The 24,046-nt window shown below is 50.0% G+C and overlaps 1 protein-coding gene across 1 annotated transcript in view; it reads right to left on the bottom strand.

Moving 5' to 3' along the window:
* SLC12A8 (solute carrier family 12 member 8) overlaps positions 1-19,950 on the bottom strand; it is a 121,855-nt gene extending 101,905 nt beyond the window's left edge. The window contains exons 1-4 of the mRNA XM_057737828.1: positions 19,905-19,950; positions 19,567-19,739; positions 19,244-19,390; positions 14,846-15,037 (exon numbers count right to left, since the gene is read on the bottom strand). Of these exons, the coding sequence (XP_057593811.1) occupies positions 14,846-15,037; positions 19,244-19,390; positions 19,567-19,739; positions 19,905-19,950 (558 nt within the window). The remainder of the gene's footprint in view (positions 1-14,845; positions 15,038-19,243; positions 19,391-19,566; positions 19,740-19,904) is intronic.
* Between the last annotated feature and the right edge of the window lie 4,096 nt (positions 19,951-24,046).

Below are 24,046 nucleotides of genomic sequence, written 5' to 3'. Positions count from 1 at the left end.
TCCACCCACCCCCAGGGCCGGCCGGGCACGCTCCTCACCGTCCATCTGCGCTTGCTGTTCTCGCAGGACACAGATTCTACTCAAACCTCGGCCACGTTCCTCCTTTTCCATAAAGCCTCTCCTCATCCCCCCATTTCTGAATAAATACTATGCTTCCTGCTGGTACCACGCCATCAACGATCTGGCTGTGTATTCTATTTGCATATACGTTTGTCCCCACCACCACCAAGAATGCAAACATCTTTAAAAAAAAGTTTTTATGTTGATTGCACCTTTTAAAATCCCCTGCATCTGCTAACTACATTGTGAGCAAGCCATAAATACTTTACGATATGTCGACTGTACGAAAAGTGCTCCGGGGAGCACCCACCACTAAGTTCTAGTCCTTTTATATAAAGACAAGAAAGCTAATACGATTCCTGTGTTTAAGGGGAGCTCACGAAGGGGGCTCCATTCTTCACTGAGATCGGCTCCCTGCGCAGCTAGACATAGCATCCCTGTCGGTATTCCCCAGATGGAGAGCAGGCATTTCGGTCTGTATTTGGGCAGGGGGGGAAGCCCAATAAAGGCTGGGGAAAGACAATCCAGGGCGGGCGGGCGGGTGACAGAGAGAGCTAGAGAGGACCCTATGTTCTCCTGCATTCCCCTCAGAATTCAGACTTACTCTTGACCAGATGCCGAGAGTGATGGGGACGAGGATGCTGTCGCATCAGTATTTGGCCGGATCAGCAGGACCCTTCCTGGTCAGATATATCCGAGTTTTACAAACAAATGTTACGCGTGTAGGGGTGATTATGGGCTGCACAGGCATCCCTCTCCCGGGCGCCCGGTGTCTCCCACGTGCAGAGGGCGACGCCAGGACTTGAATGTGACTGTGTGCGTCGGGAGCTGCCAAACCCCAGCTTCAAGCGACCCCAGTAGCGCCCCTCTCTCAGGTCTGTGCCTAAAACCACTTTTTAGCCCAAAGATGCCGGTAACAAAAAAAGTTACAGCTCTGGAGGGTGTGTGACAGAGCACGGGGGCCGGAAGTATAGCCTATGAAGCCAAACTAGCTAAGGCCAACTCCGCTGTGGCTCCCAGTCCTAGCTGTGTGACTTGGGAAAGTGTTTCAACCTCTCTGTGCTTCATGTCTGTCTCTGCGAAACACAGGTACTCATAGTACTTACTTCTAAAGGGTATTGTGAGGAATAGAGAGCCCAGAAATAAACCCACACACCTGTGGTCAGTTAACCTTCAGCAAAGGAGGCAAGAACATACAATGGGAAAAAAGACAGTCTCTTCAACAAGTGGTGCCGGGAAAGCTGGACAGCCACATGTAAATCAATGACGCTAGAACACTTCCTCTCACCACACACAACAATAAACTCAAAATGGCTTAAAGACTTAAACATAAGACATGACAGCATAAAACTCCTAGGAGAGATCATAAGAGAAACATTCTCCAACATAAATCATACCCATGTTTTCTTAGGTCAGTTTCCCAAGGCAATAGAAATAAAACCAAAAACAAACAAACGGGACCTAATCAAACTGACAAGCTTCTGCACAGCAAAGGAAACTATCAACAAAATGAAAAAACAACCTACAGAATGGGAAAAAATATTTGCAAATGATGCGACCAACAAGGACTTAATTTCCAAAATATACAAACAGCTCATACAACTCAACAACAAAAAAGCAAAGAACGCAATCAAAAAATGGGCAGAAGACCTAAACAGATATTTCTCCAAAGAAGACATACAGATAGCCAATAAGTATATGAAAAGATGCTCAACATCACTAATTAGAGAAATGCAAATCAAAACTACCATGAGGTATCACCTCACACTGGTCAGAATGGCCATCATTAAAAACTCTACTAATAACAAATTCTGGAGAGGACGTGAAGAAACGGGAACCCTCCTACACTGTTGGTGGGAATATAAGTTGGTACAGCCACTATGGAGAACAGTATGGAGGTTCCTCAGAAAACTAAAAATAGAACTACCATGTGATCCAGCAATCCCACCCCTAGGCATACACCCAGACAAAACTATAATTCAAAATGGTACACGTGGGGACTTCCTAGGTGGCACAGTGGTAAAGAATCCGCCTGCCAATGCAGGCAACACGGGTTCGAGCCCTGCCCTGGGAAGATTCCACATGCTGCGGAGCAACGAAGCCCATGCGCCACAACTATTGAGCCTGTGCTCTAGAGCCCGTGAGCCACAACTATTGAGCCCATGTGCTGCAACGACTGAAGCCCACGCGCCTAGGGCCCGTGCTCCACAACAAGAGAAGCCACGACAATGAGGAGCCCGCACACCACCACGAAGAGTAGCCTCCCCTCACTGCAACTAGAGAAAGCCCATGTGCAGCAACGAAGACCCAATGCAGCCAATAAACAAATAAAATAAAAATAAATTAAAAAAAAAAAAGGTACATGGGGGGCGGAGTCAAGATGGCAGCATGGGAAGATGCGGAGATCGCGGCTCCCCACAAGTAGGTTGCCGGCGGCCGGCGGGGGACCGGGGGCCGGCGGGGGACCGGAGGCCGGCGGGGGACCCAGGGGCCCAAGCAGACCTCAGGAACCCCACAGCAACCGGGCAGGACCTGGGGGAAGTCAGGGGGAGCCGGACGGGACCGGCGCCCCTGGGGGGTGGCTGGGGGAGGGGGGGAGGTTCCCGCCCGGGGGGACCGTTGGGGGCTGGGGAGGTCCGAAACCGCAACGGGGCTTCTCCCGCCCAGGAGGCCTGCTGGGCTTCCCAGCGGGGTCCTCCACCCTCCAAGGCCCCCTCCGGGCTGCCTGGGTCCTGGGGGTGTGGGAAGGAGGGAGGAGGGGCCAGGAGGGGGAGAGGCGGACAGGTGGGGGTGGGGGCTTTGAGACGGGCGGACGGCGAGGCGAGAGGCCGACTGGACTCCCCGGCCTGGTCCTTCACTCTCCGGGCCGCCCTCTGGCACGAGGGTCTTGGGGGCGTGGGGGGAGGGGGCGGGGGCGGGGAGAGGCAGACAGTGGGGGTGGGAAGGGGTCTCTCCAGGTCAGAAGAACAGGGGAGGCGCCGCCGCTGGGTATTTCTTCCAGGCGGATCCTCCACCTTCCAAGGCTCCTCCCTGCCGTTGGTCCTAGAAGCACAGGAGGGAAGCGGTGGGGGGGAAAGAAGAGAGGCAGAAGCAGGGAGGGACCCTCTGGGATCAGAAGTTCGGGGGAGGAGCAGAAGGCATGTCCGCTGCCCACTAGCTGGGAAGCCTGCTGGGCTCCCAGGCCTCGTCTCCAACTCTCCAGGGTCCCCTCCCAGACGCGCTGGTCCCGGGGATGTTGGAGCGTGGCAGGGGAAGAGGAAGAGAGGCAGACCGGTGGTGGGACGTTCCAGGAGCAGAGGACCAGGGGAGGTGCGGAGGACCTTTCCCCTGCCCACCTGGGCCCGGCGGGCCTGCTGGGCTCCTGAGTCTGGTCCCTCAGTCTTTCCGGCTGAGTGGGTCGTACAGGCGTGGGAAGGAGGGAGGAGAGGAGGAAGAGAGGCAGACAGGGACCCTACGAGACTGGGAAATCCGGGGAAGTGCCGCAGGCGTTACCCTAGCCCACTTGGCCCTGGGAAGCCTGTTGGGCGTCAGAGTCTGATGTCCTGTCTTCCAGTGCCCCCTCCAGCTGTGAGGGTCCTAGGAGAATAGGAGGGAGGGGGTGAGGAAGAAGAGAACCCAAGGGGGAGGGACCCTCCGAGACTGGCGGACTAGGGGAGGTGCCTAGCATTTCTCCCACCAGCTCGGGCCCAGGCAGCCCACTGGGTACCTTGACCTGGTTCTTTGCCCCCACGACCAGAGGCATTCCTGGGCCCCTCTGCCTCATTGGGCCTAAGCCCCATTCCCCACCACTCCCGGGGCCTGGTCTAAGGGTAGGCTCTGCCCACTGCCTAACCTTCCCCCCCATCCCCACCCCTGTCTAAGCCCCACACCCACAGTCAAGGCCTTTTCTGGCTTTTTTTTTTGTTTTTCTTTTTTTTTCTTCCCACCTCCTCACTTAGGCTATTGCAGTTGTTTTACCTTCCAGTTGTTGCTCCATCTTTTTTTTTTTTTTAATTTTTTCTAACACATCTGTTAGTTTCCTATTATCATATGTTTTATCTTGCTATTGTTCTGCTGTTCTCCTACTTTTTTTATTTTTAATTTTTTTCGTTTTCCTGCTCCACATGGCTCGTGGGATCTTGATTCACAAGCCCAGGTTCAGGCCTGAGCTCCTGAGGTGGGAGCTCTGCGTCCAAAACATTGGACTAGCAGGGAAACCCAGTTCCCAGGGAACATTCATCAGAGTGAGGTCTCCCAGAGGTTCTCACCTCAGCACCAAGACCCAGCGATACTCAGCAGCCTACAGACTCCAGTGCTTGAAACCTCAGGCCAAACATCCAGTGGGACAGGAACACAATCCTGCCCATACAAAGTGGGGGGAAAATGAGATGACAAAAAAATTATGTCACAGATGAAGGAACAAGGTAAAAATACACAAGACCAAATATATGAAGAGGAAATAGGAAAATTGCCTGAAAAAGAATTCAGAGTAATGATAGTAAAGATGATCTAAAATCACGATAAGAAAATACCGAAAATACAAGAAACAGTTAATAAGGACTCAGAAGAACTAAAGAGCAAACAAACAGTAATAGATAACAAAATAACCGAAATTAAAAACACTCTAGATGCTATAAACAACAGAATAACTGAGGCAGAAGAACGAATAAGTGAGTTGGAAGATAGAATGGGGGAAATAACTGCCACAGAGCAGGAAAGAGAAAAAAGAAGAAAAAGAATGGAAGACAGTCTCAGAGACCTTGGTGACAACATTAAGCACACCAACATTCGAATGATAGGCATCCCAGAAGAAGAAGAAAAAAAAGGGTCTGAGAAAATACTTGAAGAGGTTATAGTGGAAAACTTCCCCAACATGGGAAAGGAAATAATTAACCAAGTCCAAGAAGCACAGAGAGTCCCATACAGAATAAACCCAAGGAGAAATACACCAAGACACATATTAATCAAACTAACGAAAATTAAACACAAAGAAAAAATATTAAAAGCTGCAAGAGAAAGGCAACAAATAACACATAAGGGAAAACCCATAAGAATAACAGCTGATCTTTCTGCAGAAACTCTGCAGGCCAGAAGGGAGTGGCAGGATACACTGAAAGTCCTGAAAGAGAAAAATCTACAGCCAAGAATACTCTACCCAGCAAGAATCTCACTCAGATTCGATGGAGAAATCAAAAGCTTTAAGACAAGCAACAGCTAAGGGAATTCAGCACCACCAAACCAGCCCTACAACAAATGCTAAAGGAACTTCTCTAAGCGGGAAACGTAAGAGAAGAAAAGGACCTACAAAACAAAAACAAAACAATTAAGAAAATGGTAATAGGAACACACATGTCAGTAATCACCTTAAATGTAAATGGATTCAATGTTCCAACCAAAAGACACAGATGGTTGAATGGATACAAAAACAAGACCCTTACATATGCTGCCTACAAGAAACCCACTTCAGACCAAGGGACACATATAGACTGAAAGTAAAGGGATGGAAAAAGATATTCCATGCAAATGGAAGTCAAAAGAAAGCTGGAGTAGCAATACTCATATCACACAAATTAGACTTTAAAGACTATTACAAGAGACAAGGAAGGACACTACATAATGATCAAGGGATCTATCCAAAAAGAAGATAGAACAATTGTAAATATCTATGCATCCAACATAGGAGCACCTCAATACATAAGGCAAATGCTAACAGCTATAAAAGGGGAAATTGACAGTAACGCAATAATAGTAGGAGACTTTAACACCCCACTTACATCAATGGACAGATCATCCAAACAGAAAATAAGGACACACAAGCTTTAAATGACACATTAGACCATCTCGACTTAATTGATATTTATAGGACAGTCCGTCCAAAAACGACAGAATACACTTTCTTCTCAAGTGCACATGGAACATTCTCCAGGATAGATCACATCTTGGGTCACAAATCAAGCCTCAGTAAATTCAAAAAAACTGAAATCGTATCAAGCATTTTCTCTGACCACAACGCCATGAGACTAGATATCAATTACAGGAAAAAAACTAAAAAATACAACCACATGGAGGCTAAACAATATGCTATTAAACAACCAAGAAATCACTGAAGAAATCAAAGAGGAAATCAAAAAATACCTAGAAACAAATGACAATGAAAACACAATGACCCAAAACCTATGGGACGCAGCAAAAGCAGTTCTAAGAGGGAAGTTTATAGCAATACAGTCCTACCTTAAGAAACAAGAAAAATCTCGCATAAACAACCTAAACTTACACCTAAAAACAATTAGAGAAAGAAGAACAAAAAAACCCCAAAGTGAGCAGAAGGAAAGAAATCATAAAGATCAGATCAGAAATAAATGAAAAAGAAAGGAAGGAAACAATATCAAAGATTAATGAAATTAAAAGCTGGTTCTTTGAGAAGATAAACAAAATTGATAAACCATTAGCCAGACTCATCAAGATAAAAAGGGAGAAGACGCAAATCAACAGAATTATAAATGAAAAAGGAGAAGTAACAACGGACACCACAGAAATACAAAAGATCATGAGAGACTACTACAAGCAACTATATGCCAATAAATGGGATAACCTGGAAGAAATGGATAAATTCTCAGAAAAGTACAATCCTCCAAGACTGAACCAGGAAGAAACAGAAAATATGAACAGACCAGTCACAAGTACGGAAATTGAGACTGTGATTAAAAATCTCCCAGCAAACAAAAGCCCAGGGCCAGATGGCTTCACAGGCGAATTCTATCAAACATTTAGAGAAGAGCTAACACCTATCCTTCTCAAACTCTTCCAAAATACAGCAGAAGGAGGAACACTCCCAAACTCATTCTACGAGGCCACCATCACCCTGATACCAAAACCAGGCAAAAATGTCATGAAAAAAAGAAAATTACAGGCCAATATCACTGATGACTATAGATGCAAAAATCCTCAAGAAAATACTAGCTAACAGAATCCAACAGCACATTAAAAGGATCATACACCATGATCAAGTGGGGTTTATCCCTGGGATGCAAGGATTCTTCAATATATGCAAATCAATCAATGTGATACATCATACTAACAAACTGAAGGATAAAAACCATATGATAATCTCAATAGACACAGGAAAAGCTTTTGACAAAATTCAACATCCATTTATGATAAAAACTCTCCAGAAAATAGGCATAGAAGGAAATTACCTCAACATAATAAAAGCCATATATGACAAACCAACAGCCTACATCATTCTAAATGGTGAAAAACTGAAAGACTTCCCTTGAAGAACAGGAACAAGACAAGGGTGTCCACTTTCACCATTATTATTCAACATAGTTTTGGAAGTTTTAGCCACAGCAATCAGAGAAGAAAATGAAATAAAAGGAATCCAAACTGGAAAAGAAGTAAAGTTGTCACTCTTTGCAGATGACATGATATTATACATAAAAAACCCTAAAGATTCTACCAGAAAACTGCTAGCACTAATTGATGGATTTAGTAAAGTAGCAGGATACAAAATTAATGCACAGAAATCTCTTGCATTCCTATACACTAACAACAAAAGAGCAGAAAGAGAAATTAAGGAAACTCTCCCATTTACCATTGCAACAAAAAGAATAAAATACCTAGGAATAAACCTGCCTAAGGAGGCAAAAGACCTGTATGCAGAAAACTATAAGACATTGATGAAAGAAGTTAAAGATGATACAAACAGATGGAGAGACATATCATGTTCTTGGATTGGAAGAATCAATGTTGTGAAAATGACTATCTTACCCAAAGCAATTTACAGATTCAACGCAATCCCTATCAAATTACCAATGGCATTTTTCACAGAACTAGAACAAGAAATCTTATGATTTGTATGGAAACACAAAAGACCCTGAATAGCCAAAGCAATCTTGAGAAGGAAAGACAGAGTTGGTGGAATTAGACTTCCTGACTTCAAACTATACTACAAGGCCACAGTGATCAAGACAGTATGGTACTAGCACAAAAATAGAAAGGAAGATCAATGGAACAGAATAGAGAACCCAGAGGTAAACCCACACACATATGGGCACCTTATCTTTGACAAAGGAGGCACGAATATACAATGGAAAAAAGACAGCCTCTTCAATAAGTGGTGCTGGGAAAATTGGACAGCAACATGTAAAAGAAGGAAATGAGAACACTTCCTAACACCATACACAAACATAAACTCAAAATGGATTAAAGACCTCAATGTAAGGCCAGACACTATAAAACTCCTAGAGGGAAACATAGGCAGAAACACTCTATGACATCCATCAAAGCAAGATCCTTTTGACCCACCTCCTAGGATTATGGAAATAAAATCAAGAATAAACAAATGGGACCTCATGAAACTGAAAAGCTTTTGCACAGCAAAAGAAACCATAAACAAGACAAGAAGACAACCCTCAGAATGGGAGAAAATACTTGCCAATGAAGCAATGGACAAAGGATTAATCTCCAAAATATACAAGCAGCTCATGCAGCTTAATACCAAAAAAGCAAATAACCCAATCCACAAATGGGCGGAAGACCTAAATAGACATTTCTTCAAAGAAGACATACAGATGGCCAACAAACACATGAAAAGATGCTCAACATCACTCATCATTAGAGAAATGCAAGTCAAAGCCACAATGAGGTATCACCTCACGCTGGTCAGAATGGCCATCATCAAAAAATCTAGAAACAACAAATGTTGGAGAGGGTGTGGAGAAAAGGGCACTCTCCTGCACTGTTGGTGGGAACATAAACTGGTACAGCCACTATGGAAAACAGTTTGGAGGTTCCTTAAAAAACTAAAATTAGAACTACCATATGACCCAGTAATCCCACTCCTGGGCATATACCCAGAGAAAACCATAATCCAAAAAGAAACATATACCATAATATTCATTGCAGCACTATTTACAATAGCCAGGACATGGAAACAACCTAAATGCCCATCAACAGATGAATGGATAAAGAAGATGTGGCACATATATACAATGGAATATTACTCAGCCATAAAAATGAATGACATCCAGCTATATGTAATGAGGTGGATAGACCTAGAGACTGTCATACAGAGCGAAGTAAGCCAGAAAGAGGAAAACAAATACCGTATGCTAACTCATATATATGGAATCTGAAGAAATGGTACTGACAAACCCAGTGACAGGGGCAAGAGTGGAGAGGCAGATGTAGAGAATGGCCTTGGGGACACGGGGCTGGGATGGGGGTTGAGGGGCGAAGGGGAAGCTGGGACGAAGTGAGAGAGTAGCACAGACATAGATACACTACCAACTGTAAAATAGACAGCTAGTGGGACGTTGCTGTATAACACAGGGAGATCAACTCAATGATGGGTGATGCCTTAGAAGGCCGGGACGGGGAGGGTGAGAGGGAGTCGCGGGAGGGAGGGGATATGGGGATATGTGTATAAATACAGCTGATTCACTTTGGTGTACCTCAAAAACTGGTACAAGAGTGTAAAGCAATTATATTCCAATAAAGAGCTTAAAAAAAATAAAAAAAGATACATGCACCTCTATGTTCACAGTAGCACTATTTACCATAGCCAAGACATGGGAACAACCTAAACGTCCATTGACAGAAGAATGGGTAAAGAAGATGTACATATATACATTGGAATACCACTCAGCCATAAAAAAAGAACGAAATAATACTTTTTGCTGCAACGTGGATGGACTTAGAGGTTATCATACTAAGCAAAGTCAGAAAGAGAAAGACAATATCACTTATATGCGGAATCTAAAACATGACACAAATGAACCTATCTACGAAATAGAAACAGAACTGTGGTTGCCAAGGGGACGGGGACTGAAGGAGGGGTGGAGTGGGAGGTTGGGGTGAGCAGATGTAAGCTAACATACATAGAATGGATAAAGGTCCTACTGCACAGCACAGAGAACTAAATTCAATGTCCTATGATAAACCATGATGGAAAAGCACATTTAAACGAAGAATGTATATTATATATATATGTATAACAACCACTGTGCTGCACAGCAGGAATGAACACAATACTGTAAGTCAACTATACTTCGGTTGCGAAAGGAATTTAAATAGAAGAAGCAGCAGCAGGAGGGGGAAGAAACCACATGGAAAAAAACAAAGTTATTGTGAGGATTCAATGAGATGATTCATGTAAAGTCCTAGAACAACACCTGGCTCACAGTTAGAGCTGGAGAAATAGCAGCTACTGGCATTATCTTTATTACTTGACTATTATTAGCTACCTAGGAAAAGGAAATAGCGGTTAGCCATGAATTTCATGAAATACTCTGTTAATGCTAAAAAGATGATGGAAATGTCACTGGAAATTTGCAACAAATTAATTGTAAGTAAAGAGTCTTGAAACTGAAGAGACTTACTTTTAAGGAAAGCTATAACAGCCCAAAATTAAACCACCTTTTCAATTATGGAATGTAGGTGAGTAAAAGTATCATAGAGATTTCATATTTGGTACAGGGAAGAGCTAATAAGTACTGTTTTCGTTTGGGGAGGATAGAAAAGGTGCAATTATAGCTTCTAAAAGCAGACAATAACTACCCACAGAATGAAAAGCCTAGTAGAACCTCCACATCAAGAAGGGGGAAAATACAACAAATAAATTTGAGCCATGTTGTCAAAATAAGGAGAAATTTTTTAAATTTCTAATTATCTAGAAAGTAATAAGAACTTATTCTAAAACTTGAGAAGCAAATTAATCCTGCACTCAGGAGAAAAAAGTATAACTCTAAATGTTTATATAAGTTTAAAAAGGCAAAAAAATACATGAACAAAGTATTAAGTTAAGAAGTGATTATTAAAAATCAATATAAATAAAGGCAGTAGGAAGAAGTATTTAATAAAAGGATATATGAAATTAATGAAGTGAAAGAAAAAAAAAAGAAAGGATACAAAAAACAAAAGCTGATTTTTTTGAGATCAATAAAATACCTAAGCACCTGGCAGCCTGATTAAGAAGAAAAGAGAAAGTGCAAAATTACAGACTTTTAGAAATGAGAAAAGAAATAAAACTACTCTTGCATAAGAGAGTAAAACAATGACAGCACATCCAAAGTGTCCAACACTAAGTAAGCCCTTTACAAACACAGGTTCGAAGCACTGGCCCAGCAGCGCGTCTGTGACAAATACAAGTCAGGCAACAGAGTATGAAATCTGTCCCCACTGTCGTAGAAACAAGCAAGCCCTTCAAAACTCCACAAGTTCACGCAGACGAGCAGAGGGGACGGTGCTGAAGAGGTGCTGGGTGTTCACACCGGTTGCTATTCAGGGGGCAGGGAAACTACCTCTCCTTTACATTATCTCTGATACGCTAACTGGTCACAGTGAACATCGATTTGTAATTCTAAAGCAGTTTCACGAAGGAAAATAAAAACAAACGTATTGCGAGTATCATTCTGTGTATGCAAAAGCTGCATCTGGGCACAGAGGGCACAGGGCACCTGGGATGCGAGGCTCCCCCAGACCCGGCTCACGGCCCGGGCTCCAGCCTCCCCACGGAGAGGTGTGGACCACAGCCACTGCCTGCCCTTCCCCAGAGCCATCCGACCACCCTAGACATGGTCGACCTTCCAACCATGAAGCTCCTCTTCGTTGGAAAACATCCCTTTTGACTTGTTTAATGTATAGACCTCCCCAGAATGTGTTATATTTTTCAAATTTTTTGTCTCCTGTTAAAGGTATAATCGCAGGCATCCCTTTTTCTCCTTCGTCCCCTACAGAGAACTTCTAGCCCTCTGCCACAGGGGGCAGGGACTGTCACCCACTATGTTTTCCGGGTGCAGCATCTCCCTTCCAGGGCACTTGTTTTGTAAAAAATTGCACTTTCACAATCAGAGGCATTTTTCTTTCCATCTTTGGGCACCTACCTAGAAGACCAGAGCTGCCCCTCCACCCCCTCCCCTTCTCACATGAAATCCCTAGGTTAAGGTTTGGATGGGTTGGCTGTATGTCTACCTATGTGTTCCCTCCCACAACGCAAACCCCAGGCCTACATCAGGTCCATGAAAATTTCCCAGCCCGCCACCGTTTTTACAGAGTCTAGCAAAGAGCAGGTAAGCCATGGACAAACGCTTTTAGACAGGACAGGGCAGGCTGACGCTGAGTATGCTGGTCTCCAGGGTAAGCAGCCCCAGAGAACCGCTCAGATGAGCGGGGCAGGGAGTGAGGAGGGGCCCCAGCTCACCCTCCACTGGTCCAGGGGTCTGGCCCCACACCAGTGTCTCAGAGAGGTGAAAGGAGGAGGGTCTGGGAGGATGCAAGGCAATGGAAAGATGTTGTAAGCTTTAAAATTCATTACTTTAAGCGTCTGTATCTCGTACGTGTTGATGCTCTGGGGCAAGGGTGGGCAAACTTTGGCCCTCTGGCCAAATCCTGCTGCTGCCTGTTTTGGGAATAAGGTCAGGCCCATGTCAGACTGTCCACCGCTGCTTTCACACCTGCACAGCAGAGCTGGGTCACTGGGACAGAGACCTATGACACCCTCACAAAAGACTGAAATATTTACTACCTGGCCCTTTTTTAGAAGATGTTTTCTGACCCTGCTCCGGGGCACAACAGGCCATCTCCTCTGGCAATTACTAAAAATACACGAGTGCACGCATGCCCTGGGGTGAGGGGATTAAGGGTTAATAAGAACCAGGAATAAGGACCCTGAGAAAACCCAACCACATCCTGGAAGCGAAAGATCTCAAATCAATGACCTAACCCTCCACCTAAGCAACTAGAAAAAGAAGAGTGAATTAAACCCATAGCAAGCAGAAGGAAGGAAATAACAGACTGGAGCAGAAATAAATGAAATAGAGATCAGAAAGAGAACAGAGAAAAGCAACACATCCCAAAATTGCTCCTCTGCAGACACGCCTTTGACTAGACTGACCAAGAAAAAAAGAGAGAAGACGCGAATGGTTAACATCAGGAATGAAAGGGAGGCCACTGCCACCAAGCTCCCAAAAACAAACAAGATTATAAGGGAATCCATGAGTGACTACAGGACAAAACGTCAGCTAACCCGGAGAGAATGGACAAGCTCCTAGAAAGACGCACACCACCAGAACGCAAGACGGAACAGAAAATCAGAACACATCTACATAAGTAAAGAGACTGAATTAGTAATCAAAACACTTCCTGCAAAGAAAAGCCCAGGACCAGACGGTTTCACCACCAAACTCCACCAAACGTTTAAAGAAGAATTAACACCAATCCTTCACAAACTCTTCCCCAAAAGAGGAGAGAACACCTCCCAGCTCATTCTGTGAGGCCAGCGTGATCACGACACCAAAACCAGACGAAGACATCACAAGAAAACTATAGACCAACAGGCGTCACAGCATGTAGGCAAAAATCCTCCGCAAGACACTAGCAAACTGAACCCTGCAGCAGACAGAAAGCATCACGCAGCAGCCCTACCCTCGGTGGAGAGCCCACCCAGGTCAGCCACAGAGGAAGCTGAGACGTGTGAGGACGCGGACCAGAAAGGCAGCCGTGTGTCTCGCTGGGACCCAAACCAACAGAAAGCGAAGCAGGCACGGCTGTCCCTGCAAGGGCTTCTCAGGCAGGGGCTGCCCCCGCTCAGAAAACACCTCCTTTCTGAGCACCTTCCCGCCCAGGTCAGCTCACACACAGGAGCCGCCCAGCCGTCAGCACTGGTCGCCGGCTGTAACATCTGCTTCTGGAGGGGAGTGTGCTGTGCACCCAGGGAGCAGGGAAAGTAAGGACGCTGTTTGTCCATCCTGCAGCCTGCTTGGCCTAAAACAGCAGAGAAGTGGAAGAAAAAAAATCGATATACAAACACCGAGGGTAATAAATGATTCGTTACTCACTTCCCAAACTACCATGCTTAAAGACCTTGCTCCACAAAGGCAAGTGGTTTTGAAGAGTGCACTGAGCATGTGTCTGCCTTCCCCACATCTGTCCCCCCCCCCACACTCACACACACACACAGACACGCACACACACACAGACACACACACACACACACACACACACACAGACACACACACACAGACACACACACACACACACACAGACACACACACACACACAGACACACACACACACACACGGCTTTGTGCTGTTAGAGAATCAGATGTATTTTTGCTACAATACCCTGCCCCTGCTGCTTAAAAATAAAAGAAACAGAGCGATGCTTTCTTTGAGAAGACTCTTGTAGTCTTCCTTAGACAGATTCTTTTCTTTAAGCTGTTCTTCCAGCCACCCACCACCCTTTGCACCATCATCAAAGCCTTTTTCAGTCCAAGAAGGGCTTACAAAGAGCTGCTTCTTAATGTCTGCACTTGTTTGCTCGGCGTCCGGTCACCGTCCCTGTGTTTTAGCTAAACACGCTTCGGTACTGCTCCCTGCTCGGCGGTTTTCTGAGGCCTCGGGCCGCCCTGGCCAGGGGCCTCCTCATCAGTATTCTGCTTCCCAGACCGGGCCCCGCAGGGGCTCGCGGCCTCCCTGTGAAGGCCACCAAGCTATCCATGAGGCCAGAGCTCCGGTTCACTGGAGAACTGCCTGCTTCAGGGAAGTCCTTGGCACAGGCAAAGTGTCCCCTCTTCAGTGTAAAAGTGCCGCGGGGACTGGGCCACCCAGCTGCCACCCGGGCTCCGGCCACCCCGGTGCACTCCCCCCCCCAGAACAGGCTGCAAGGGGGGTCCCAGCCCAGGCTCCGCAGGACCCTGGAGGCAAAGGCGGTGGAGAGGAAGGGGCCCTGCACCGCGAGCTCCCCCGGCGGCCCGCCCGCCCCTCACCACGGCGGAGGGCAGATGCCTGCAGCCAGAGGCCTCACCTGTCCGAACACGTAGAGCAGCCCAACGGTGCCTCCGGTCTGCCCGCCGAGGACCCCGGCGACCATGGCGTAGACCCCGCCGCCGCCCACGCCGCAGCGCTCCCCAAGCCCGATGCCGGACAGCACGGCCACCAGGGCCACCAGGGCGACGAGGGACACCAGAAACACGCCCGCGAGCACGCCCGTGTTTCCCTGCGGTGGAACAGCAAGGAGCCCGCTCAGGGTCAGGGCCCGGAGGGGCCCCGGCCACCGCCCCCACGCGCCCGGGGCGGGCCCTGCGGGGACTCCCGCGTCCCCCGCGCTGACGAGGTCAAGTCAGGGCCACACGTCCCCGGGGCCCCTCCTGGCCTGTCCCCTCCTCGTCCCCCGCCCCCCTCATCCCTGTGCCGACACGGGTCCCCTCGACCCCGCCCCCCCACCCAAGCGGACCCCCGGCCTGGAATGCCTGTCTGCTCCCCCTCGTCCTCGCCAGCTTCAGGCCGGTGCATCCTTGAAGGCGGGGTGTAGCGCTTCCTCCCCGGGAAGCCGTCCCTGTGCCCCTTCCTCCGGCTGCAGCAGCACCCAGGGCCCAGCGCCCACCCAGCACCGCGCACACGGAGCCGGCTTCCAAGGCCGTCTTTACCCCTGGGCCGCGCGCTCTGAGAGAGCAGCGTTAGGTCTGGGGGTCGTTCTGGGGGTCTTCCCTTGCTTTCTCCACTTCTCTTTCTTTCTCTTTCAACAGCGTGTTTCCCGCCCCGCTCGCTCCATCTACTCTTCTCACACGTCTGACATCTAGACACGCACATCATCTGAAAGTTATTTGAACGTTTAGAAGTTCAATGCATTGAAAAATTGGTTTATTTATATGAAAGACCTTTTATAAATACGTAAAGAAGCAAGGAGGGGGGAGAGAAAAAGGCAAATATTTCTATTTTGACATCTATTCATATGTAGACGGAGGTTGGAGAATGAAGTGGGATTCTTGCATTTGTTAATCTGTTGGATTTTCAGCTGAGAGTAACGCCATGCCAAGCAAAATCATGATTGTGTTCATAGAGAAGGGGAAATGGATCGAAGGCTGGCACAGCAGACTATATGGTACCCAAAGGATTAGGTTTTACTCAGTTATATTTTATTCAAACAGTTACTTGTTTTGCTGATTTTATATTTTTAATGAACTTATATAATTACTATTTTCTTCCTTCGTTCATGCTTTTAAATTGTCTAAATGGGATAATTTTTAAAAGTCTGTACCAATCTTTAAGTTTTCATACCAAAACTGCCACTTTAATGTTCTTCAAATTATAAATATGCTGCCAAATTAGTCTTTAGAATTAATATTTTCTATTTAAAAATGACTTGGGCACAACCTCTGCTTACTTTAATTTTATGCTATCCCCTAGAAGCTCTGTCTTATTTTTGGCATTTCACAGTTACCTTTGTTTCCATGTTCAAATACGGTTTTTCAGGGAAAACTAATGTCAGAACTGAAAAGGAGAGATCATTTCAGGGCAAAAGGATGCATTTGTGTGGTAGCAGCCTCAAAGATGGTCCCAGTGGTCCCCACCTCCTGGCATTCGTGCCCTTGTGTAATCTCTCCCCTTGAGTGGGGGCTGGATGGAGTGACTCACTTTTAATGAGCAGAGCCCTGCAGAGGTGACAGGATGTCACCTCTGAGATGAGGGTCTGAGAAGACCGTGGCTTTCATCTCGGGCACTTGCTCCCTCACTCTCTGAGGCTGCTAGACCTGGGGGAAGCCAGCTGCAGGTCCTGAGGCAACCCTATGAAGAGGCCCACAGGACAACCACCTCACAAGTGACCTGGGGAACAGACCGTCTGACTGACAGCTTAGCTGCAGCCCCACGAGAAACCCTGAGCCAGAGGCACCCAGATCCATTGCTCCTGGGTCCCTGAACCACAGTAACGACAAGATAATAGTTCATATGTGTTGCTTTAAGCCACCAAGTGTTGGGATAATTTGTTATGCTGCAATAAATAATTAATACAACTTATACTTCACTTTGGGGATGGGACTGACACTTCTGCATAGCCATTTCTCAAAAAAAAAAAAAAAAAATCACCCAGCAGAGGGGATAAGAGGAAGCCCTAAGATTTAAGAATGGAAATAGCGAGCGCTTGCCCTTTTCTCCTCCCACTGCTGCATAAGCAGCGCCTGCGTGGGGCCGAGCCCGGGGGCCAGGCTGTCACTGCCAGGCCTTCCTCTGCCACAGGCGTCAGGTGGCCGGGCCTCCCCCGCACACAAGCTGGAGAGGCGCTCGCCAGCGCGGTGGCCCCCAGGAAGGGGAAGACCAGCGCTCCATCCCAGAGGCCTGCGGATGCCACCAGGACGAGGGGTCTGAGCCGGAGGCTTTGTGTTTCTGGAAGCGGCGGGAGTGGGAGAGGCAGGAATTCTCAGCATCCACACCAGAGAGGTTGCTAATCCTGCCCTAAGCTCTCCTCACATTAATACAGAGAACGCTCAGACCCAGCTTCAGGCTACGGCTGAGGCTGAACCCTGAGCGAAGGGCCTGGGTGTGGAGGACAGAGAGAGCTGAGGAGGGTCTGGGCTCACCCAGGCCTCCCAAGAGGACTAAGGACCCCACACTCCCCACTGCAGTGGCGCTTTCGTCCCCTGGAACTGGCAGATGTGATGGTTACTTTTATGTGCCAGCTTGGCTAGACTATCGTGACCAGCTGTTTAGGCAAACGCCAGTCTAGAAGTTGCTACAAATGTACAATCAGTTAACTTTCTTTTTCCTTATCTTTTGGCCTCACCGCGTGGCATGTGGGATCTTAGTTTCCCAACCTGGGGTTGAACCCGCGTCCCCTGCATTGGAAGCATGGAGTCGTAACCACTGGACCACCAGAGAAGTCCCACAATCAGTTGACTTTAAGTAAAAGAAATTACCCTCCATAATGTGGGTGGTTCTCAGGCAACCAGTTGAAGGCCTTAAGAGCCAAGGCTGAAGTTTCCCAAAGAAGAAGGAATTTGGTCTCCAGACTGCCACACAGAAGTTCTGCCTGAGTTCCTAGGTTTTGGACTCAAAAACGGCAATATCAGTTCTTACCTGCAGCTCACTTATCCTACAGATCGTGGACTTGCCAGCCCCCACATCATATGCGCCAGTTTCTTACAATAAACACACACACCTCTCTCTGTCTAATTCAGTGAGAGGACAGAAAATATACACAGCCGTGCCTCAGGATCCACGGGGGATTAATCCCGGGACTGGTCTCGGATACCAGCACCTCGGAAGCCCCATACTAGCAGCATCTCTTGTTCTAACAAGGCAGCTGTGCGTGGGCTCCAGGGTCGGGGCTGGTCACCAGAAAGACCAAGCCGTGCTTAGAAGCTGGCGTTTTCACCACCACCAGCACACCAACACACATCACACACTTCTCCAGAAGGGGGAGTGGGGCTGGAAGTGGAGTTAATAATTGATCAGGTGTGATGAAGTCACTATAGAAATCCCCAAAGTAGGAGGTGTGGAAAACTTCCAGGTGGGTGAACACATCCACATACCGGAAAGGCAGGGGAACAGAACCTCCCGTGCGCGGGACCCTCACAGGCCTTGCCCTAGGCATCTCTTCATCTGGCTGTTCATCTATACCACTTATCACATCCTTTAATAAGCCAGAGCACACAGATTGTTTCCCTGGGCTCTGTGCGCTGCTCTAGGAAATTAACTGAATCTGTGGGGTGAAGGGTCCTGGGAACCCCTGACGCACAGCCCGCCAGTCAGAAGCACCAGTGACAACCTGGACTTGTGACTGGCAGCTGAAGTGGGCGGGGACAGCCTCGTGGAACCGAGCCCTTGCCCTGTGGGATCTGGCGCTAGCTCCAGATAGAGAGGGTCAGAGGTGAGCAAACGGTAAGGCACTCAGCTTGGGCCACAGAATTGCTTCGTGAGGGGCAAAACCACACATCTGGGGACCAGCAGTGTCAGAAGTGCAGTGTTCCGTGTGAGAGGAAGGAGAAAAAACACGGAGGAGAACGGCAGGTTTTTACAATTCGCTCTCCCTCTCTTTCTCCTTCTCGCTCTCCGGGTGAGGCGTCAGACAAGTTGAAGAATAGCAGGAAAGCTGGAGAGGGTTGCAAACCAGTGGCAAACTTGCCATCGGTCTTTTCCCTCTAACCCATCCCTGGTGCCATCCGCGACGCGCGCTGACTTCTGCACTCACGTTTCTGTAGGGAAACCCATGGGGGGGCTTCCACAGGAACCTCCATCCGAGGCCCAGGTCCTCAGGATCCTCCTTTAAAAAGTAATGCTAGCTGCTCCATGTCCTTGACCCTGCTCTGTTTCTGCAGCACCTGTGCTTCAGGAACCTGTGGACTGCACTGCGGAATCCCCACGGCTGACGGAGCTTTCCCCGCCCCAGGCCCACGGGCGGCTCCAGGACCACCAGCTCATCACTCACCACCAGCCAGCCAGTCCTCAGGAAAAGGACAACCCCAAACATGTTGATCATGCAGGACGTGAAGACACCATCCCAGGTCCCGAACAGCACCGGCTCCCACACGGACAGCTGGGTCGTCCACCAGGGCTGGGGCTGGGCCAGGGCCTCCTGAAAGCGGGGCGCACGGAGGTCAGCTCAGCAGCGGTAGGGCCGGCGAGGGGAGGGGAGCAGGCGGTGCTGGGACAACTCCGTGTTAAAGCCCTCCCTCCTCGCCAGGCCCCACAGGCCCGTGCCCGCAGCGACTCCGGGGCCCGTGTGCGGTCCAGAGCGGCTACTCAGCCGACGCGGTTCCCTTTCCTTCTGGCCACTCGAGAGACGGCACTTCCCCGCCGCTTCACGGGCGCCGTGGCCACGTGACTGCGTTCCGGCCCCTGGGATGCAGGTGAGCGCGGGATGCTGGGCTCCAGCTCAGACAGTGGGCAGGAGCGCTGGGTGACACCGTCCTCCCTTTCAATCCCTGGGTCCCAGCAGGGACAAGCAGCTTGCGGCAGTTACTCATCTTTGGGGACCCTCACTGTACTTAGCTTTTTGTTCCTCCAGCCCTTCTAACACTTCTGTGATGAATTCTCTGTATTAAATTCTCTCTGTTTAAAAACCCTAGGGCAGTTTCTGTGTTCCTCACGGAACACTGGCTGGTACGGTGATCCCTCAGTGCCCTTCCGTCCCATCCCCCAGGACCCCAAGGCATCGCTTGGCAGTTGTCCAGTATCAAAGGCTAACAACTGGTGAAACAGATGTTTTCCTCATTTTTCCAATTCAAAAGTAACAAAGGCACTTACAGAACACTCATACATAAACACTTTGCTAAAAAGACTAAACCTTAAACAAAATCAGTAGCCACTTGTACTACGAACGGCTCCTGCACAGGTTTAGCAGTTAACCTAAATTCAGACATCACTAGAGTCTTCCAATGGCCTCCAACGACCACAGCAGTGAGGCATGACTCCCCCCCGGGGGAGGGGGAGGGAGGCACCCAGCTAAGACCCACTGTGCGCACTAAGCCTAACCAGTGCGTGTATGTCATCTGTGACCTCAGTGACAAGGCAGAAAAGTCAAGGGACAGGGGAACTCTAAGGTCCAGAGTCCGGGGCAGGGCCCCTGAATGGCCGAGAACAATGGGTGCCTCACGATGTAGGACCAGCTACACTCGGTCAAATCAAAAGGAGAGGAGCCCAGCTTCGCCCCCGGTATCGTACACCCACAGATGAAGAAAGGGCCTCAAGAAATCATCAGGGACATCACAGGAGCCGCCCAGGACAGACGGGCCGGGGGACTCCCTGCAGTCCCTGAAGGTCCCTGATGCGGCTGGAATACCTCTCTTCTCTGCACGTTTCTGTTCCTCTGTCTTTTGCAGACCACTAATGGGGAATCTCCTGGAAGTCAATACATGTGTGAACAGTGATCATGGCTCAGAGAGAAGACCCTGCCAACCTGCACTTGTCCTTGAACAAATGGTACCAAGGGACCTTGTGGCAACTCCGACTGTTCTCCAGGATGCTACTCTCAAACCTCAGGACCTGGCCCAGCTTCCTGTCTCTGCTTGTGTTTGCGTCCCACCCTACCTTGTTACAGGCCTATTATCTACTAGAAACAACCATCAGTAGCAGCTATCAGCAACAGAGTGATAATTCAGAGAGTACTTTCAGTTTCCACCTCCATTCCCTCCTTTGGGGCCACATGACCCCGGGGTCCAGGCAGGGAGAGGCCCCCCCGTCTACGGCCAGCCAAGCAAAGAGAGCCCGGGAGGAGAGACACGCCGCCCGAAGCCCACAGCTGGGGGTTGAGCTCCCTGACCCAGGCTGTAAAACCTGCACCACAGGTCACGTGCCCTTTTCCCTCCTCGATTTCAATCTTTCAGGTGCAATTTCTAACATCCTGGACGGCACGTAGTTGTGAGTACATCTGCTTTGCCCTTAAAATTCCTGTGGTGATTTTACACACTTCATTCCTCTCTCATCAAAGCTTTCATATTTCCCCTGAAAAGGGGGTTCTGTTTACCTAACGGTGTACTCCCTGGACCTCACTGGACGAAATCAGCCCTAAAGGTGCTTCACAGATGAACGCGGCTGAAACTTTCCAGGACTCTTTACCTTGAGAATAAAGGTATAAGTGCAGGTATACATGGTTTGAAATGGGTTTGGTGGCTGAGTTATGACAGCTCATTTCAGGATGTTTCGAGGAGTGTGCGTACCTTTTCTTACCAAGTGACAAAAGAACACAACTGAGTCTTCCCAGAGCCTGCTCATCTGACACTGGCAAGAAGAGCCCTAGTTTGACCCAAGCTTGGTGCCCTGATGCTTTTAGAGAGAGAGAGACATCAGCCAGTGAGAGAAAAGGAAGAAGAAACAGAAGTACCAAAAAGGGGAACTAGGACGAGACAGAGAACCCTAGGACAAGATGCCAATCAGGTACCGAGGAGACCCCAAGGGGTAACCCCCGGCCTCCGTGCACAGACACGCTGCCTCCGACATGAACACGGACGCGTGAGCCTGGGCGCCCGCACCGCTCACCTCTCCCTGGTCCACCACATCCTCCAGCCTCCGCACCGACAGGACGCCCTCCGCCTTCTGCACTGCCCCAGTGTCGACCTGGTACGAGAGTACTGGCCAGACGACAGCTCAAACCAGCCAGCCTGCACAGTAACTACCATAGGGCTGGCACAATTCTGACACCCATCCCAGTGTGTGGGGGTTTCCCTTACACCAAGCAATTCTCTGACACCAGCTGGGTGTCCTACGGTTCAAGTCAACTCCGACACTATCTACTTGGAGACAGCACCATCCCACAGTCAATGTCTCAGTCCCACCAGGCTGCCCCAAGTCCAGGCTGTCACCGTGCTTCTGACCCACGGGCTGTTAATCACAGGTTCCCACCGCCCCCTTCTTGGGTTCAACTGATTGGCTAGTGCAGCTCACAGAATTCAGAGAAACATTCTACTTGCTAGATTTCCAGCGCATTATGAAAGGATATACTTCAGAAACCACCAGATGGAAGAGATGCACAGGACAGGGTTTAGGGAAAGGTCGGAGGTCCGTGCCGACTCCCAGGGCAGCCCTCTCCCCTCATCTCCATGTGCTTGCCAACCCAGAAGCTCTCCAAGCCCCCTTTTTTGGGTTTTTATGGCGGCTTCATCACACAGGCACGACTGATTCAATCATTGGCCACTGGTGACTGATGTAACCCCCAAGTCCTCTCCCACCCCTCGAACCACATGGTTGGCTCCCCTACAACCAGCCTCCATGCTTAGGTGATTCTAAAAGTCACCTCATTAATATAAACCCATTTGTGGTTGAAAGGCATTTGTTGTGAATATCAAGACACCTTATCACTCTTATCGCTTAGGAGATTCCGAGGGGTTTAGGAGCTCTGTGCCAAATATACGTTTATTACAAATCACAGCCTCCCAGCTGGCTGCCCCCAACCCTGCTCTGTCGGTCCTGCCGGCTCTCTCCACCTGCCTTCAGCTCCTGCTCAGAGAGGCTGCGGGCAGAGCCACGTCCGCAGCATAAGCAGGCATCCCACAGGAGGACAGAGCATCAGCTTCTCTCCCACGCCTGGGGACCTCGTGCCAAACTCTCTCCTTTACAGGAGGGAAGGAACCCCGTGTCATCTCACACATGCCCCCCCACAAAGGCCATGGCTCACAGACTCCCCCTCTGTGCCTCTACCTAGGCGTTTCTGTTGCCTGAGGGGGCAGTGGAATAGCTGGGGTGACAGGGGTACTAGTCCAGTTCCGGGCTATCCTGTGACTGGCACCAGCTGTTGCTAAGTCTCTCAGAACCTCGCTGTCTTCAGATCTGGGCCTCAGTCACCAATTCCAAAATAACAAGAGGGTCGGCACTCTAGGACGCAGACGTGACGGTGCACGGGGAAGGGCAGTGGCTGCAGGGTGTGTGCTGTGCCCAGTGTGGAGGCTCCGGGGAAGCAGCGGTGGACACGAAGAAGGAGGAGGAAGGGCAGTGAGGGGCAGCGCAGGCTGCGCTCGCTCCCGAGGCCCCGCGGGTGCGCCGGCTCCGGGGCGCAGAGGCTGGGCGCCCGGCCGGCTGGTCTCCCCCGCGCGGCGCTCCTGGCTCGTCGCTCAGGCCCTGCTTCCGGGCCCGCGGGGACCAGGAGCCGGAGCCCGGCCCCTCCGAGCCCCCCGCACCGGAGAGGCCGCGGCCGCCTGGCGGGGGTCGGCTCGGCGGCGGGCGTCTCTCCCCTGCGCGCAGCCGACACGTGCCCCCCGTGGGACACGAGGCTCCCCGCAGCCCGCGCGCGGGGCCGAGTCGGACGGAGGCCGCCCCCCGCCCGCAGCCCCTCCGGGCCCCACGAACACGCCCGGAGGGGGAGCGCACACCCGCCTCCCACAGGCGGCCGGGGAGACGCCGCCTCTGCCCGCGGGTCCGCGCGGCCGGGACCCGCCCAGCAGGGGGCGCCCCCGCCGCGGCCGCAGCGCCACCCGGCGGGCAGAGCGGGCGCCGCACGCGGGGCCGGGCAGGCGGACGGCGGGCCGCGCGCGCCACACACGCGCCTGGAGGGGGCCGCGCCGCGCAGGCGAGACGCCGGCCGCGAGAGGCTTTTCGGGGAGCGGGAGGCGCCGCAGGCGGGCTTCGGGGTGGGGGAGGGTGAGAGGAAAGAGGCCGGGCAGACGCTGCGTCTCCTGCGCGCCGGCGAACGCGTCCCCCCCGTCCCAGGTCGACCCCCGAGGGCCCCGTCGCGGCGCCGGGGCGGCCGGGCCCTCCTCTGCGGCACCCGGGGCTCGGGAGCGGGCATCGGCCACGCCGC

This window comes from Hippopotamus amphibius, chromosome 6, assembly GCF_030028045.1.
Source record: "Hippopotamus amphibius kiboko isolate mHipAmp2 chromosome 6, mHipAmp2.hap2, whole genome shotgun sequence".
In the NCBI taxonomy this organism is placed as follows: domain Eukaryota; kingdom Metazoa; phylum Chordata; class Mammalia; order Artiodactyla; family Hippopotamidae; genus Hippopotamus; species Hippopotamus amphibius.
The sequence above is the reverse complement of the archived record's forward strand: the minus strand, read 5'-3'. Positions and strand labels throughout refer to the sequence as shown.